Source organism: Myotis davidii, unplaced genomic scaffold, assembly GCF_000327345.1.
Source record: "Myotis davidii unplaced genomic scaffold, ASM32734v1 scaffold415, whole genome shotgun sequence".
NCBI classification, from domain to species: Eukaryota; Metazoa; Chordata; class Mammalia; order Chiroptera; family Vespertilionidae; genus Myotis; species Myotis davidii.
In genome coordinates this window covers 3,561,784-3,581,157 of record NW_006287951.1, presented here as the reverse complement: position 1 = coordinate 3,581,157, position 19,374 = coordinate 3,561,784, and the positions used below count along the sequence as shown (strand labels likewise).

Sequence of the window (19,374 nt, the reverse complement as noted above, 5' to 3'; positions counted from 1 at the left end):
AGTTACGAGCTCCATCCCCAGTAGGGGGCGTGCAGGAGGCGGCCAATCCATGATTTTCTCTCATCATGGATGTGTCTCGCCCACTCTCCCTTCCTCTTTGCCATCAATAAAAATCTATGCTATATAATAAAAGGCTAATATGCAAATTGACCGAACGGCAGAACGATTGGTCGCTATGACGTGCCCTGACCACCAGGGGGCAGATGCTCAATGCAGGAGCTGCCCCATGGTGGTCAGTGCACTCCCACAGGGGGAGCTCTGCTCAGCCACAAGCCAGGCTGACGGTTGCCAGTACAGCGGTGGTGGTGGGAGCCTCTCCCGCCTCCTCAGCAGCACTAAGTATGTCCGACTGCTGCTAGTCCTGCTCCCCGCTGGCTAGTGGGCATCCCCCGAGGGCTCCCGGGCTGCCAGAGGGATGTCTGACTGCCAGCTTAGGCCCAATCCCCCTGGGGAGCGGGCCTAAGCCAGCAGGTGGTCATTCCCCAAGGGGTCCCAGACTGCGAGAGGGCACAGGCCGGGCTGAGGGACCCTCCCGAGTGCACAAATTTTTGTGCACCGGGCCTCTAGTCTCTCTGTATAAAAGCCCAGTGACCATTTCAGCGGAACGACAAGAACGACCAGTTGCTATGAGGCGCACTGGCCACTAGGGGGCAGACACTCAATGCTGGAGCTGCCCTCTGATGGTCAGTGCACTCCCACAGTGGGAATGCCGCTCAGCCAGAAGCCGGGCTCACAGCTGGTGAGTGCAACAGTGGTGGTGGGAGCCACTCCTGCCTTCACGGCAGCGCTAAGGAGCGGCGAGCCAAGTGGTAAGAAGCCAGCAGGCGGGCAGTAAGAAGTGGCAAGCCAAGTGATAAGGATTGAGCAGGTGGGCAGTTAGGAGTGAACAGGCAGGCAGTTAGGAGTGAGGGGTCCCGGACTGCACAGGGTGCAGGCTGGGCTGATGGTCCCCCTCTGCCCCCTGCCTACGAATTTGTACATTGGGCCTCTAGTAAAACATAAAAAGCAGAAGGGGGAGAGTAAAAATCTAGAGCATTAGACTATGTTCAAGCTTAAGTTCTTATCAACTGAAAACTGTTTTAAATATAAGCTGTTATAGGTAAGTCTCATGGTAACCACAAATCAATGAAAGTATGGTCATCAATAGATGCAGAAAAAGCATTTGACAAAATGCAATATCCATTTATGATAAAAAAACAACAACACTCTACAACATGGGCACGGATGGAAGGCACCTCAACATAATAAAGGCCAGATATAAGAAATACAGAGCTAACATCATATTCAATGGTGAAAAGCTGAAAGCTTTCCTGTGAGATTAGGAACAAGACAAAGTATCCACTCTCACCACTTTTATTCGACACAGTACTCGAAATTCTAGCCATTATAATTAGGGAAGAAAAATAAGTAAAAGACATCAAATTGGAAAGGAAGAAGTAAAACTGAAATGAAAATCCTGAAACATTGTTAGAACTCAAAAATGAACTCAGTAAAATTGCAGGATTCAAAATCAATTACAAAAATCTACTGCATTTCTATAATTAACAACAAATTAGCAGAAAGAGAAATTAATATCACTTTATAATTTCAACAAAAAGAATAAAATACCTGGGAATAAATTTAGCCAAGGAGGTGAAAGATTTATACACTGAAAACTATAGGGCAGTTATGAAAGAAAATAAAGAAGATACACATAGATAGAAAGATAGTCCATGCTCAAGGATTGTTGGAATATTGTTAAAATGTGCATACTACTCAAATCAATCTATAGAGTCAATGCAATCCCTATCAAAATTCCAGTTTTAAAATAAATGCAAACCATGAAAGAATGTGAATAACCAAAGCAATCTTGAGCAACAAGAACAAAGCTGGAGGTATTGAACTACCTGAATTCAAAATATACTACAAAGCTTAGTATTCAAAGCAGTATGGTATTGGCAGAAAATCAGAAATATAGTTCAATGGAATAAAATAAAGAGCCCAGAAATAAACCCACACATATATGGTCAACTGATTTATAACAAAGGAGCCAAGAATACACAATGAGGAAAAGGAAAGCCTCTTCAATAAATGGTGTTGGGAAAAGGACAGCCACTACTATCTTACTCCATACACAAAAATTAACTCAAAATGGATTAAATATATGAACGTAAGACCTGAAACCATAAAAATCCTAGAAGAAAACAGGTGATAAGCTCCATGACATATGTCCTGACAGTGATTTTTTAAAATCTGACACCAAAAACAAAGGCAACAAAAAGCAAACACTGCTCAGCCGGTGTGGCTCAGTGGTTGAATGTTGACCTATGAACCAGGCGGTCATGGTTGGATTCTTGGTCAGGGCACATGCCCGGGTTTCAGGCTCGATCTCCAGTAGGGGTCATGCAGGAGGCAGCTGATTGATGATTCTCTCTCATCATTGATGTTTCTATCTCCCTCTCCTCCCTTCTTTTCTGAAATCAATAAAAACATATTTTAAAAAATATTTACAAAAAACAAATACTGAGTTGGTCATATAATTTTTATCCATCATTTTGTTAATGTGTTATATGACATTTATTGATTTGTGTATACTGAACCATCCTTGCATCCTAAGGATAAACTCCACTTGACCATGGTGCATGATCACTTTAATATGCTGTTGAATTCAGTTTGCTAGCATTTTGTTGAAGATTTCTGCATGTATGTTCATCAAGAATTTTGGCCTGCAGTTCTCTTTTCTTGTAGTGTTCTTGTCTGACTTTGGTATAAAGGTAATGCTGGCTTCATAAAATGTTTGGAAGAGTTCCATCTTTTAAAATTTTTTTGAAAAGTTTGAGGACTGGAATTCTTTAACTGGTAGATTCTCCTGGGAAGTCATCAGGCTTTTCTTTTTTGGGATCTATTTCCTTACTCATTACTGGTCTATTCAGATTTTCTATTTCTTCATGCTCAGTCTTGTTAGGTTGTATGTTTCTATGAATTCATTCATTCATTCTACTATGAACATATATCCAATTTGCTGACATATGTTCATAGTAATCTCGTGATCCTCTGCGTATCTGTGGTATCCTTCCCTCAGGGAACGAGCGTCTTTATACATGCTGAGCGGCCTGAGCTTAGGGGATGATTTTCCTTTCTACCTTCTTCAATGCATTTTTTCTTATTTCTGTGCTCCATCTGGATGCTGCAGCCTCTCATCTGGAATCCTTATATCTTGTGAAGGTATTTTTGTGCATCGATAGTTAAAATTGATGTTTCTGGGAAGATATGAGCAATGGAAACTTGTACACTGTCTACCTTGCAGATATGCCTCTTATGGCTAAATTTTAAAATTACACATATCACATTTCAATTTCCAGTTACATTATTTTTTGGACTGCTTCTCTAGTTTTCATATCTTGCCTCTATTTTCTATTGCTTCTTTTTTCTTTTTCTTTCTGAAAGGTTTTCTTAACTTCATCTTCTGAACCCACCCCCCCATTTCTGCTATCATAATTTTGATTTTCCAGAGTTCTTTTTTGGCTACCTACATGTTCTTTTTATAAAAAGTATCATTCTGGTCGAAACCGTTTGGCTCAGTGGATAGAGCGTCGGCCTGCGGACTGAAGGGTCCCAGGTTCAATTCCGGGCGAGGGCATGTACCTGGGTTGCGGGCACATCCCCAGTAGGAGATATGCAGGAGGCAGCTGATCGATGTATCTCTCTCATCGATGTTTCTAGCTCTCTGTCTCTCTCCCTTCCTCTCTGTGAAAAATCAATAAAAATATATTTAAAAAAAAAGTATCATTCTGTTAATGTTCTGTGAATGTACTTTCTCTTATCTCCCTGAGGATATCAAAACAGTTGTCTTGCCTGGCAGGTGTGGCTAAGCGGTTAAGCGTCGACCCAAGAACAAAGAGGGTGCCAGTTTGATTCCTGGTGGTCATATGCCCCAGCTGTGGGCTCGATCCCTAGTAGGGATGTGCAGGGGGTAGCCTATTGATGATGTTTCTCTCTCATCGATGTTTCTCTCTCTATCCCTCTACCTTCCTCTCAAAAAGCAATAAAAACATACTAAAAAACAGTAACAGTTGTCATCATTATTGTTGTTGCTGAGGATTTCTTCTCCCTGAATTCTGCTTCAGCTAAGTTACTTTCCTCACCTTCTATTAGTTTGGTTTCTATCTTTTATGTAAGAGGCTTTACTCAGGTATTTAGTGATCCTTTGTTCACTGCTAATATTTAAGAGTAAATGCTAAAAAGCTGAGTGAAAGTTCTAACCTATGGGTTTGTGGACTCTGAGCTTTACTGTACAGTGATCTGGCTGGATTGTTTCCTTGGGGATGACCTGATGTCATATCTTCTGTTTTTTATTCTTGGGCTAGTCAGATGTTGCAGAAAAACATCTTTTAGTCTTCTGCCAGATTTAGGATTCTGTAAGTTGAATGAAGAATGAAGACTGGGCATCTCAGCAATCACTACGCACATATTCATCTCATGTGTTTTCAATGTGGACCGATACCTTTAATTGTACCTAGTGCTCCCCAGTCCAGAGGCCCTCTTATTTTACACTCTCCAGGAATAACGCACACAGTCTTCTGCCTCAGTAGAGGAGACGTTCTAGAGATCAACTGTTTCTTTAAACAACTTTCTATAAACTCTCTGATTTTTGGCTCTATCTTTACCTTGCCCCCACTTCCAATGTTTTTGATACCCCCAAGTTCTGACTGTTTGGAGGTTTTTGCTGGGTATATCTAGTTACTTCTTGCTCTTTAATTCTGGTGGCTTAGGATTCAGAATCTGCTAAGTGTATTTACTTTCCAGTTTGCAAATATTTTTGTTGTTGTTGTTAATGTTCACCTGAGGATATTTTTCCATTGATTTTTAAGGAGGGTGGAAGAGAGGGAAAGACAGAGAGAAACACATCTACTGGTTGCCTCCTGCATGCACCCTGACCAGGGCCCAGGCCAGGGACAAGCCTGCAACCAAGGTACGCACCTTGAATGGAATCGAATCCATGACCCTTTCGTCCATAGGCCAACACTCTAGCCATTGAGCCAAACTGCCTAGGGTGCAAATGTTTATCATTGTTATCTCTTCTCCTTTGTTATTATGGATATATTCATTGAAGAAAATTCTCTTTACTGTCATTAAAGTGAAATTTCAAAAGAGGCCAAAAGTACTACATGTGGTTAAGTTGCTATCTTCACCAGAAGTTTATTCACACTCTATTATGGCTACGTTCTCATTTAGCACTGTCACTTAGGATAGCAATTAATTAATCACAGAATATGAAGCCAATAGCATTAATTGGTAATAAGGAACAATATCCTAGCTAATAACAGACAAACATGGTAAGTGACCGTACCTTCACTGCACCTCCCATCGGCTAATCAGTGAGATATGCAAATTAACCGCCAACAAAGATGGTGGTTAATTTGCATACACAGGCGTGAAGTGGCAGAGCGAAGACTGAAGGCGGCTCTGGCCGGAGCAGCAAAGGCTTAAAGGTGGCTCCAGTTGGAGCAAACGCCTGGGTCCCGGGTGCCGGAGGAAAACCGGTGCTGGCAGCCAGGGGAAAGGAAGGTCTATTGCACGAATCTTTTCATGCAACAGGCCTCCTTGGGGGCATCTGCTGATTCTGGAAGAGGGGTCTGAGAAGATGAGAAGTTGAACTTGGACTTGCTAGTTTTTTGGGTCTATCTTCATGAGAGATGCTAATCTGTAGTTTTATTTTCTTGTGTTTGTCTAGTTTTGGTATCAAGGTGATACTGGCTTTATCCACAATTTGCTCTTCTTTCCCTCTCCAGTTCACTACTGAACCCATAAAGATCATAAAACAACAGAAATTCACAGTACCTATTCCCACATTCCAATAAGTGCTTGCTATTCCTACTAATCCCTCAGGATAGCTCACATGCCACTTCACCTTTGTTTCTGGGGATAACAGCACTTTTCTTGATACGCTGTGACACTCTGGATTCAGTCTGAGAGGAGAGACCAAGTCTAATCCAACTTGGCACCCTAAGGCTGAGTTGGCAATGACTAGGTATACATCATGACTTTTTCACACTTTGTTCCTGTGTTTAACATCTTGACAAAGGAAACTTAGAAGTCATACCTGGTGGGGTTCCTTTTATCTTCCTCCGATATCAAGAACCAAACAAAATCTGCATAGCTCATTCTTCCCTCTTTCTGTACTGTTTTTCCCCTGGGAAAGGAAAACAAAACACAAGGTTTTAGCTTCCTGAGTAGTTAAATAAATTTAGTAGGATGACAGATAAAGAAATAAGTAATATCTTCCTTTGGAAATTAAGTTAAACTTAAAAAAATAATCACCAGGATCAATACTGCTACCTGCATTTAGATAAAGGCCTAATGCTCATATATTGAAAAATTAATACTGTCTTATATGAAGCCATGACTGTATATATTGCAGAAAGTCTTGTTACAGTTTTACTTGTAGTTCATTAAAAAAAAAAACCTCATTGGAGGATATGTTTTTATTGATTTAAAAAAAAAATTTTATTGATTTTTTACAGAGAGGAAGGGAGAGAGATAGAGAGCTAGAAACATCGATGAGAGAGAAACATTGATCAGCTGCCTCCTGCACATCCCCTACTGGGGAAGTGCCCGCAACCCAGGTACATGCCCTTGACCGGAATCGAACCCAGGACCTTTCAGTCCACAGGCCGACGCTCCATCCACTGAACCAAACCGTTTTCGGCTGTTTTTATTGATTTGAGAGAGAGAGAGAAGAAAGGAGAGAAACATTGATGTGAGAAAGAAACATCAATCAGTTGCCTTCCTTACAAGCCCTGACCAGGAATCGAACCTGTCACCTTCTGGTGTACGGGACAACACAATAGCCGAGCCACAGTGGCCAGAGCACTTGTAGTTCATTTTTTATTTTCAGAGAATTTTCTTACCTTGTTACTGCCCCAGAGAATATCCTTTCAATAATTCTGTTTGACGAAGCTAAATATAAATAAGAAAGTACAAAGTTAGTTACAAACATGCTCCATAAAGGTAGTACTTTTGGGAAATTTATTTTTAGTAGTTACAAGCTAAAACATAATCATCTACCACAACAGGAGTAGTTAAAATTTTACTTATGCATCATTTATACTTAAAAAAAAAATGAGGTGGCTTAATCAACAAATCAATAAATCATTTAAAAAAAGAACAAGAAAATGGATGTGCCTGATAGCTAGGATATATTTATATAGTTGAACACCAAGTTAGTTTTGGACATCCTGACAACTAAGACAAAAATGTATTGGTTGTTTTATCGAATAAGACAACTTTTCCTCTAAAACAAGACAAATCTTATCCTAGCATTCATTTCAAGGAGGAACTGATCATCGGCTCCTAATATAAGGAATGCTGAATAAAAAAAGGAGATTGTTTTTAAGTAGAATTTTACAAAATATACCAAAAATACTATAAATATATATTTCTTAAATTCTCATTCTATAAAAGTCCAGGGTATAACATGGTTTAATGTATAATTTTTAGAAATTACATCAGTTTTATTCGAAGAGAGAGACAAGTATGTCTTGAGACAGTATGTTGCTTTTGATGATAGATCCTGGAGTCTAGAGTAGCATACCTCATTGTGGGTTCAAAAAACCCCCAAAACATTAGTTTTTAAAAAAGAAGATGACAATGGATATCAGACCTAGGGATATGGTAAGGACATATCTCTTCTTTTAACAAGTGCCCCGACAATGGCATGCACACTAAAATTTCAGAACCAAGGATAAGGTCATTAGAGAGCTAGCAGCTAGCAGCAGCTAGCATAAACTTAGGTATAATCAGCATAAAGGTAGATTAGTTTGGCTAAAGAATGTTGAGACTATGGGTGTCAGTATAGTCATGTCTGGCCACGTACTGAAGCTTATATAAGGACCCTCTAGACTTGCTGAGCGTTGGTTTATGGAGTTAATAATTTGAACTAGATAGAACAAAAGAGGGCTGTATAGGAAAGGCAAGAATATTTAATTCCAAAGCTAAAGTATTTTTTGAAAGTCTATTTTTCTTTTTTTTTTTTTAGATTTGGAAGGTTTAGCCCTCTAAAACTGAAGATCATGTTGTCCCATTAAGAACAGGTCAGTGGGGAGGCAATTATGTAGTTTCAGTGGCCCATTCATTATGCAGGTCCAGATGCCTGTTTTTCTAGACTTCATCCCTTTAACATGACTATAGGAATTGCTATGTGTAGATATACAATATTTTGGGATGTAATGAGTATTATGTCAGTCAGAGAGGATGCTTTAGAGCCCCTAGGCTTTTTCATGACCTCTAGCGGCTGGCTCATATTCTACAGATGACCTGACACTGAGAAGGTAATTAGAAGGTGCATCGCTAATAAAGCTGACCCGATGAATAGGTCCATCTTTTTGGTGACAGGAAGGCTATGAGTACTTGAGGAAGTAGTACTAAAATGCTTATCAAATAAGTACATTTGAATATTTTCCTCTTCATGCCTGATTGGCACCTGAGAATCTGTGAGGTAGAACTGTTTCTTAAATATGAAAGTTATATGAAACTTAATATCATATAGAATGAATCTTTTCTTAAGATGTATACAGACATGCCAAATAGCAGAAGCAAAATTCAATGCATTTATTTAAGAGTTGTACTCTGCTGCATCTAAAAGGCTTTTAAGGTTGATTTAAGAAAAATCAACAGTGCCTGAGGAGACATGTAAGAACTGAACAGGGACAATCTTATGAGAGAAGAATGAACCACTGTATCTTGGTTAAAGATATTAAGTCACTCTGTTCTAAGTTTTCTACTGGTAAAAATGAAGCAAAAAGGAGTATGTGACATATAATTTTCTGTTTTCTGACAAAAGAAAGCACAAAAAATTCATCTGCAAAAAATATATATTTTCTGAACTAAATTCCTAAAAGTAAGCTTTTGTAAGAGTCCTTCAAAACATTGGCATATTAGAAACATTATTTTCATCCATGGGTGTGTATAAATACTATAAAATGAGAAATTTATAAAGGAATATACTCTCTTTCAAATAAACTTCAATTCAATTCATAATCAGAAAGTAAACATCACAGGCTCTCCAATTCATCCAAACTAAGACTCTAATTGCTTACTTACCTCCAAACTCCTTCTCCAACACCTGGCTTCTAAATAAAAAAATTTAGTATTTTCACTTATTCCCACTTAAAAATTCTTGGCCCTTTAGGTTACCGAATTTAAAAAATAGAAATTCTCTATAATGAGGGGGGCAATTTATGTAACTGTTGCCTTCTTCAAAACAGTTAAGTATCAACATCTATAGAAACTCACCCTGGTCATTGTATCGAGACAGATCGGCCTGGCTGATGTAGAGGTCATGATCACTATCTAGTTCCCAGAATTTACAATAAATAACATAAAAATGTTCATAGGAAAAGTAGTCTGTGATTTGGTTTATATCTTCCTCTTCTTCCAAAAGCGCTAGAGTCTGAAATGGTATGAATAAAGAAAATTTACTGGGGATGTGCCCGCAACCAAGGTACATGCCCTTGACCGGAATCGAACCTGGAACCTTTCAGTCCACAGGCTGACGCTCTATTCACTGAGCCAAACCGGTTTGGCTTATTTTAAAAGTATGAAAACCCAGCTTTGGGCATTATATAGAATCTAGTAAATTTTTCTTTTAAATTGAATTTACAAACTTGGTTTTGGTATCAAATCAGGAACTTTAATAGGTAACCTCATTCTCCCTTTAATCACCTGATCAATCTATAAGCATTAATGAGCTCTGTAATATGCTCAGCAAAGGGTTAGATGCTATGGAGGATTTAAAAGCAAGGGGACTGCAGCCTATCCGAGGCCCCCACAGAACAATTAAACACCAGGTTTAGTTACATGGCCACATATTGACATGCTTTTAACTTTTCAGTTATGCAGTGACATCTATTCTATTATGAAGAGTGGGCATCCACATTTGGGTTTTTCTTTTCTTTTTTTTTAATCTTCACCTGAGGATATTTTTTCCACTGATATTTAGATAGAGTGGAAGGGAGGGAGGGAGGGAGGGGGAGGGGAGAGGGGAAGGGAAGGGAAGAGAAGGGAAGAGAGACATTGATTGGTTGCCTTCTTAATTTGTCCAGACCGTGGCTGGGATTGAACCAGCAACCCAGGTATGTGCCCTAGACAGGGAATCAAATCTGGACCCTTCAGTGCTTGGGCCAATGCTCTAACCACTAAGTAATATTGGCCACGTTGAAACCTGTATGGTTTTATTAATCAATGTCACCATAATAAATTCAATAAAAAACGAAACACTAAAAAAACCCCAAACACCCCAAAACTCAAAAACCAGCCATACAAAACCATATAGTACATATATGTATGTCTCTATATATGAATAAAACCACAGATAAATGGGTTCCCTCTAGGGAAAAGGGGGTAAAATGGCAGGGTGATGAGATAAACAGTGACTTCAGATTATTATTTTAGATATGTTCATGTTATTAGAATATTTTATGAGCATATATTCATGTATAAGAGGAAGGCTAAGGGGAGAGGTAGGGAAAAATAGAGGAGAATAAGTCATACTCTAGGAAGCACAACACTTGAGTTCTAGTTCTAATTCAGTCACTTGCTTGCTGTTTGATCTTATCTAAGTCATTCTATCATATTTGGGCCTCACATTTTATCACAAGTTTAAAAAAAAGGACTATAATGATTCAGAAACTACAAACTCTAATATGCTTCAGGAATGTGAGATGTAAGGCCTCTTTTAGGGAATTGCCATCTAAACCCAATCCATATTACCTACTGAGAGCCCAGGCATACACAAGGTATGCAATAGATATTAATAATACTGTGATGATTACTGTTCATTTGAGAATACAAAAAGTTTGTGTATCTATTATGGGCTGCTAATTTTGCCAACTCTACATTACTTTGTCTCAGATAAAGACAGAAAAAATATAGATTAAATAAGGGTGTCTTAGCCTGAACTACATTTAGTATAATTCATTTAAGATAAAATATTTCATTTATTTTCAAGTGTGAACAATTTTACCTTCTTCAGGATAACAGAGGCTTGAATAATCCGGCATGAAGATTATCTCGGTAAAAGGCTCCCACTAGTGGTCAGTACTTTCTCATAAAATAAATAAAGTTGAATAAAATGTACTCTTTGTTAGAAGGAATTTTTAGTACTTTTCTCCAGCAGGAGCTGGATAAAGAGTCATTGTTGAAATGATCAAGTTGAAATTCTTCTATTTCTTTTGCAAGGCCCTTCCCAACCCCGCTCCATCTCACCCCTCAAGCCTCATCACTGGTCACTCTCTGTGGAGCCTTTGGCCACTTAAGACTGTCCTGTAGTTCCTGAACGTTTACCAAGATAGAAATTAGAAGAAAGGGCAGATAAAGAAAGCAGCATAAGCAAGGCCCAGAAGCATGAAAGTGCTTCAGGAAAGTGCTCCATACAAAACCATATAATACATATATGTATGTCTCTATATATGAATAAAACCAGATAAATGGGTTCCCGCTAGGGAAAAGGGGGTGAAATGGCAGGGTGATGAGATAGTGACTTCAGATTAGAGTTCATAGTTTCTGAATCATTATAGTCCTTTTTTTAACTAATAACATGAACATATCTAAAATAATAATCTGAAGTCACTGTTTATCTCATCACCCTGCCATTTTACCCCCTTTTCCCTAGAGGGAACACATTTATCTGTGGTTTTATTCATATATAGAGACATACATATATGTACTATATGGTTTTGTATGGAGCACTTTCCTGAAGCACTTTCATGCTTCTGGGCCTTGCTTATGCTGCTTCCTTTATCTGCCCTTTTCTTCTAATTTCTATCTTGGTAAACTCCTGATATCTCCAAGGTCAAGATCACATGCCAGTCCTTCTGTGGTCTTCTTTGCATAGTTATTATACTTTTCTGTGGAATTTTTCAAGTCAGGTGTGGCAGTGCACTTTCTTTTTTTTTTTTATAATATATTTTTATTGATTCAGAGAGGAAGGGAGAGGGAGAGAGAGATAGAAACAACAATGGTGATAGAGAATCACTGATTGGCTGCCTCCTGCATGTCCCTACTGGGGATCGAGCCCACAACCTGGGCATGTGCCCTTGACCGGAATCGAACCCAGGACCCTTACAGTCTGCAGGCTGACGCTTACCCACTGAACCAAACCAGCTAGGGCAGTGCACTTTTTCTCTTTTGCTCTGCAGTGCATGTGTTGATGTAAAAATCCCTTGTTATTTATCTTTGTTCCTCCCAACATATCCCAGGTGTCTGATAAAAGCTTAATGACTGAAAGTAGTGACAGAGCTTCACATACAATAAGCACTCAAATATTTGTTAAATGAAGTAAAATTATTAAATTGTTCCTTATATATGAATTTCAGAGAGGCATACTTGCAAAAAGTTGCTTTTTCTTATCTCTGTCGAAGTAATTTTCCCACTCCAAGATCTGTTCACTGTGTAGAATATCCTCTGAATAACCTGGTCCCAAAGGAAAACAAAACCAAATAAAAACATTAAAGATATCAATTACTTCACCGAAGGGCACTGCATCTTATCAACATACTTTAAATCTGATAAATTTTGGCTTTTGGTGATGTCAAGTATCATTTCTAGTAAAAATTAACTCTTTTAAAAAATCTACAGCTATATAGTTTGCATCTGCCCCTATCAGTCCAAGAATAAAAAAATGTCTTTCCACAAATCTGCCTTTGCCCAGCTGCCCACATGTCACTTTCTTAGTTTACCTTTCATCTTATACTATGATGCCTGATTCAAGTAGTACTGGATGTTTTGGGAAGGTAAATGAGGTGGGGAATATATACTGGGTTCGCTTAATAATTAATGGGTCAGAAGAATGGCTGCCAGTGTGACAGGATTTGAGAGAGCATTATTTGGTTACTACAGCCTAATTCACTGGAGTTCTTAAGACAGTCTTGCAGGGTCTCTATAAATTCAAATACACTGTAATAATTTACATCCGAATCCTTATTTGGGCATTAACAATTTTGTTAGCTAGTGTTTTATTGAGTTGAACAGATATGAAACTATGGAGAAGATATTGGACAGGATGGGGCTGGGTAGCAAATGTGTATGAGATTGAGGATGTGTGTGCTGTGGTTTAGGGGATAGTTGGAAAAGAAAGACAAGGCTGCAATGGAGGTAGGAGGCCACAGTGCATTCTTAACAATTTTACTTGGGGTTATTCCTACCCATTTAATTTTGATCTATTAGTTATTGTATTTTTTCCTCCAAAGGAAGCAGAGATAAGGACAATTTAAGCAGATTTTGGGGGGGGGTACTTTGGTTTTAATTTTAATTGTCTAAATAACATAGAAATCCTGTATCCTTAGTGGTTTTATCATGAAAGAGGTTAGATTCTTTTAGTTTATTTTAATTTTTAAAAAATATTTTATTGATTTTTTACAGAGAGGAATGGAGAGGGATAGAAAGTTAGAAACATCGATTAGCTGCCTCCTGCACAACCCACCACTGGGGATGTGCCCGCAACCAAGGCATATGCCCTTGACTGGAATCGAACCAGGACCCTTCAGTCCGCAAGTCGACGCTCTATCCACTGAGCCGGGAGGAGGAGGAGGAGAGAGAGAAACATTGATGCAAGAGATACATCGATTGGTTGCCTCCTACATGCGCCCCAACCAGGGCCAGGAATTGAGCCTGCAACTGAGGTATGTGCCTTCGATCGAAATCAAACCCAGGACCCTTCAGTCCGAGGGCCAACGCTCTATCCATTGAGCCAAACTGGCCAGGGCAAGGTTAGATTCTTTTAAAATGCTATTTTAGTACAAGAACACAAAAGGAAAGACATTTGAACACCTATCCAAAAAGATCTACTGAGGGACTAAACTACCATTCTGCTTCTGGATTCTTTAGCAGAGTAATTCTCAAACAGAACAGGAAACAACTAGCCTCAGGATGAAGGTCCAGACTTCTGCTACCCAGTATTCCTCACCCCAACCCTGCTATCAGTGCCAACTCCTTCTGACCCTTCAGAATCTATCTCAATTGCCAACTCCACAGGAAGCCCCAGAACGGTGGCTGGGGTAGAGCTCCATCTTTTGTGCTCCTGCTGTCACCTGTCTCCTTCAGTCACCCTGTGCTTATATTCTAAACACTGGTGAACCTGACCATCATCACCTCTAAACTCTGTTGCATGCAAGTGCCTGACATGGTGCTCTGTTATGTCAGATGGTAAATTGTTTGATAATTTTTTTAAAATTGAGGTTAACTAATATACATTAGTCAGGTGTACAACATAATGATTCAACATTTCTATATATAGTGAAGTGATCACAATAAATCTCCTTAACATCTGCCGCCATACATGGTCACAGAATTTTCCCCTACTTTGTGATGAGAACTTTTAAGATTCACTCTCTTGGCAACTTTCACATCCGCAATATGGTATCACTGACTGTAGTCACTATGCTATACATCACATCCCCAGATCTTATTTTATAACTGGAAGTTTATACTTTTTGACTCCCTCCACCCATTTCTCTCTGCTTCTGCCAACCACCAATCTGTTCTCTGTATCTATGAGACTGGTGTTTTGTTTTTTTTAAGATTCCACATGTAAGTGAGATCATACAGTATTTTCCTTTCTTAGTCTGACCTATTTCACCAACCCTAATGCCCTCCAGGTTCATCAATGTTATCACAAATGGCAAGACTTCATTCTTTTTGTATGGCTGAATAATATTCCATTGTGTGGAATTTTCTTTATCTATTCATCCATTGATAGATGTTTATATATCTTGGCTACTGTAAATAATGCTGCAGTTAACATGGGGTACATATATCTTTTTGAATTAGTGTTTTCATTTTGAGTCATATGGAAATTCTGTTTTTGAGGTTTTATTTAAATTTTGAAAATTGATTAAAGGAGAGAGAGAGAGAGAGAGAGAGAGAGAGAGAGAGAGAGAGAGAGAGAGAAAGAGAAACACGGAGAGAGAAACACTGATGTGCCAGAGAAATATCAATTGGTTGCCTCTCACATGCGGCCCAACCAGGGATCAAAACCACAACCTGTGCATTGTGTATGTACCCTGACTGGGAATTGAACCTGCCATCTTTTGGTGCATGGTATGATGTTCTAACCAAGCCACACAGGCCAGGGCTATTTTTAAGGTTTGGGGGACCTCCATACTGTGTTCATAGTGGCTAGACCAATTTACATTCCAACCAACAGTCCACAAGGTTTCCCTTTTCTTCACTGATACTTATTATTTCTTGTCTTTTTGATAATAGCCAGGTATGAAGTGATACCTCATTTTGGTTTTGATTTGCATTTCCCTGAAGATTAGTGATGCTGAGCATCTACTTTTTCAAGTACTTATTGGCCATCTATATGTCTTCTTTAGAAAATTGCTTGCTAAATTAATGAGGTAGCATCTTATAAAGTTTCAATGATTTCATACCATTCCTTGACCAACTTTCAGTGGCACACAGTGTAGACTTTTGTGTTACATTTGTGATAGAAATATATGGGTTGGATTCATAGCTAGTTGAATAACTGTTCAGAGTTACGAATAGAATGGATGCCAACCCAAGAAAAGTCTCTAATTAGTATTTTATATAAAGCAGTATTGTTGTCTATGATTTATAGATTGAATATACAAAGTGTCTGATTTATAGATTGAATATAAAATGTGCAGAAAGGGTTAATATAGTCTAAATTATTGTGAAAGATATTACTAATGTAGTAATGCTTACTCTTGAGGAAAAATTACAGTGTAGATGTTCCATGATCTGAATGGCTGATTATCAGGTGGAAGAAGCTGACTCTTTTTGTTATCTCAGAAGGCAGAACTAGAACTACTGGATAGAAATGCCCTTACACTGAAATGTTTCAATATAAGGAGGAGTTTCCTAAAATTAACTCTCTGAAGCAATGGGCTGTATGAAGAAATGAAGTTTCTTTTCACCACTATTATTTAGGCAGAAGTTGTCAGGATTCCTGCATTAAGTGGGAGATGGAACTGCCTGGCGTTTAATTTCCCAACTGGCCCCAATCACTCCAACTCTGACTGAGGTGTTTCAGGGCAGAGAATGTGTCTTACTTAACACTGTATTCTTAGCACTAGCTTGGCTGAAGTTCATATAAAAAAGCTGGAGGACTTTTAGCATAGGAAATATATATATATATATATATATAATGTATAGAGAGTGAGAGATTTTCCTTTGTTGACATTATATGTTTGTGCTTATTTCTAAATTTTGAATATAAATTTATCTTAAAGTCTAAGTTTCCTATCTCTATAAATTTTGTACTTATATACTCCTCAGATATATTTTTTTGCCTTTTTTTTGTTTTTATTCTTTCTTTTTATTTCTCCTCAGATATATTACTTATGGAATACTATTACACTTAAAATTATAAATCTTTAATGTGCATTTTTGCTTCTTATTTTACTCCTTTCTTGTTCTATTTTTTGTTTGTTTTTTGATAGAATTTTTAAAATTTGCAAACATTTATACTGTTAAACATTTCCTATTTTAGCCTCTTCTAACCTACATATATAGTGCCATAAAAATGTACCTGGAAAAAAATGTATTCTATTTTCCATTGCCTAAATCTCTTTATTGAATGGCCCCACTTCATCAGCACATTTGTTTCCACATTACTGATTCAGCATTTTAGCTTACCGAGGTAGGGGCACCATCTAGTGGTGAGAACATGTAGCTGCTGGTCCTACATATATTTTTCCTTCTAACTTTGGTCTACCGCTTTTAAGGGAAGTAAAAAAGAAATTACTTATTAAAAAAGATAGAATAAAATTTTAAAGTTAATAATAATAATTATTTACTGCCAATCAGAGGAATGAAATTTAACAATTTTTCACTAAGAGATCTCTAGTCAACTTGATAGATAATTTGAATTGCAAGTCAGTTATCTTTCTTTTTCTTTATCTCTGCTGAGTTGGAGACCTCTAATTCACAATTGTAGATCACCAGAAATGGGAGTACATGTTTGGTGGGTCTGTCAGGTAGTTTTTGAGGAGTAGATAGAATGCAGACACAAGTTACCGAGAGACTGCTCACTTGAAAGCAGATAAACATACTCATATGTTGGAAGTCTGGCTCTTCTACTTGGCAGGGTGTGATGAATGGATTCCTGATCCAGTCTGGTTAATATGGCTCTGAAAAGTACTTCTCCATGGTATCCTGCAGAATTTGGACTTAAAAAAAATCTATCTAATAAAAATCAGTTCTTTCTTTCTCAAGAGGAAAAATTCTCAAGAGGAAAGAGGTAAACTGTTGGTGATGAGCAGTCAGTCTCCAGCACAGTTTAGTCATCTCAGGAAATACCAGTACCTTGTCCTCAACAATTAAAATCTTGGCATTTCAGTCAGAAGTGATGGATTCGGGTCAATCAAGACACTGAATACATCATTAAAACACCGTCTGGATGAGCCACAGAAATATCTTTTTTTTATTAGCACCAATGTCATAAAGAAGTATTTTCAATCTCATCACTTATTTTTAAAAAGCTCATGTGAGCACCTCTTTCCTCAAAAGTCAGCATACGCCAGTTGGGATAAGCGGTCTCTTATTTACTGGCAATTTCTCTGCACAGCATGCAAACTCAAGGGCTACAATTTGCTAGTATTTCCAATTTTCATTTTCATTTGCTATCAAGTGGCTTACTTCTCCACTGCCAACTCTTCTCTGGAAATAAAGGAGAATAATGGAGTGACACAGGTGCAATCTCTTATTTGGGTAGTGACGTCCATATTTACTGTGTGCACAGTTGGTGCTGTCTTTCTAGCCTAAAAATAGCTACACATAAACAAACAAAAAACCTTTTTTTCTAGAGCATAAGTTTTCAGTGATAAATAGAAAATAAAAGTTGCCTAACTATTCTTTATTCTTTATTGTATATGTGTCACATATAAGCTAATACTGAGTCATACTCTTGTCATCAGTTTCTTCCAACCATAAAGTGAAATAACTGAATAACTCTATCATGCAAACAAAATATACAGGGTGGGACAAAAGTATGGTTTACAGTTGTGAGAACATGAAACACAGTTTATTCTTGTATTATTATTTATTAATTACTGTATTATTTTTCATACCAGCAACTGTAAACCTACTTTTGCCCCACCCTGTATTAACTGTTCTACACTGTGTGTCACTGAGATTACATAACATTCAGTAAGGTCATATGATAAATTAATTTTGCTTTTCTGAGATATTTATCATTAATTCTGAGGCTGATCTTTGTAAATACATTGGGAGTAGAGTGATCTCATCTGTTTTTGCCACAAGAAGGGTAGAGAATTATGCCTCACTTATTTGGCCACTTTTATGCCTTTAATGATAAAATAAATTAATTTTACACTAGAAAGCTTATTTTATATTTTTCTAGAAAAACTCACTGTACTCTGAAATAATGTAAAAGTTTCAATGACTGCATGCCATTATCTGACCAATTTTCGTAACAGAAAAGGCACTGGAGAGAAATGATAACCAGTCCAATAACATTTTGTTTTCAGATATTCACTGTGATACTTTTTATTTGTACTTTTCTTTTAATGGATGGTAGTATGAGAGTATCAACAACAGCAGATACACTTATCTCAGTACACAGAGATTCACATTCTACCTTCTCAACTGGATCTTGTTTACTGTTTATGTTATAAGTAGAGGCCTGGTACATGGATTCGTGCAGAGGTGGGGTCCCTCGGCTGGCCCGTGGGGGTCGGGCTGAAACTGGCTATCTGACATCCCCAGAGGGGTCCTGGATTGCGAGAGGGCAGTTCTCGGGTGATGCACCCCGGAATCAGGTTCCCTCCTCTCTGGTTCCGGGTGCATCATCTGAGAACCACAGCTGCCAAGTCACCACAGCTCTTGTAGCTCCTGCATTGAGTGTCTACCCCTTGGTGGTCAGTGAACATCATAGCTACCGGTCACACAGTTGAATGATTGGCCGATCGCTTAGGCTTTTATATATCTACACTAATAAAAGAGAAACATGGTAATTGGTGTATGACCGCTACCCTTCCCATTGGCTAATCAGCGATATATGCAAATTAACTGACAGCCAAGATGGCGACCGGCAGCCAGGCAGCATAAACTAACATGAGGCTTGCTTGCTTCAGTGACGGCAGACTCCAACGTTCCCCGCCTCCCTTGCAGGCCTCTGAGCGGGCAGTTTGAAACATAGTAACATATAGAAGCTAAAAAAACTCCAGAAATCCAGCCGGGATCTCAGAGCTGGAGTCAGAGCTGGTGTTATACATTGTTTCAATTACCTACTTTTAGCAGCAGAGGCCTAAGAGCTGGAGCCTCAGCTAAAGCTGGCCCAGAATAAAAAAAAAAGAAAAGAAAAAAAGGGGCAGTTGGGAGCTTCAGTCACTCGCCAGCCTGAAAACAGAC

The 19,374-nt window shown here is 38.4% G+C and overlaps 1 protein-coding gene across 2 annotated transcripts in view; it reads right to left on the bottom strand.

The window, feature by feature from the left end:
- PPP2R3A (protein phosphatase 2 regulatory subunit B'', alpha) overlaps positions 1 to 19,374 on the bottom strand; it is a 117,834-nt gene that overhangs the window by 36,333 nt on the left and 62,127 nt on the right. For both annotated transcript variants that reach the window (XM_006759809.2, XM_006759810.2), the window contains exons 7-10: positions 12,364 to 12,450; positions 9,274 to 9,430; positions 6,891 to 6,939; positions 6,083 to 6,172 (exon numbers count right to left, since the gene is read on the bottom strand). In XM_006759809.2, the coding sequence (XP_006759872.1) occupies positions 6,083 to 6,172; positions 6,891 to 6,939; positions 9,274 to 9,430; positions 12,364 to 12,450 (383 nt within the window). The remainder of the gene's footprint in view (positions 1 to 6,082; positions 6,173 to 6,890; positions 6,940 to 9,273; positions 9,431 to 12,363; positions 12,451 to 19,374) is intronic.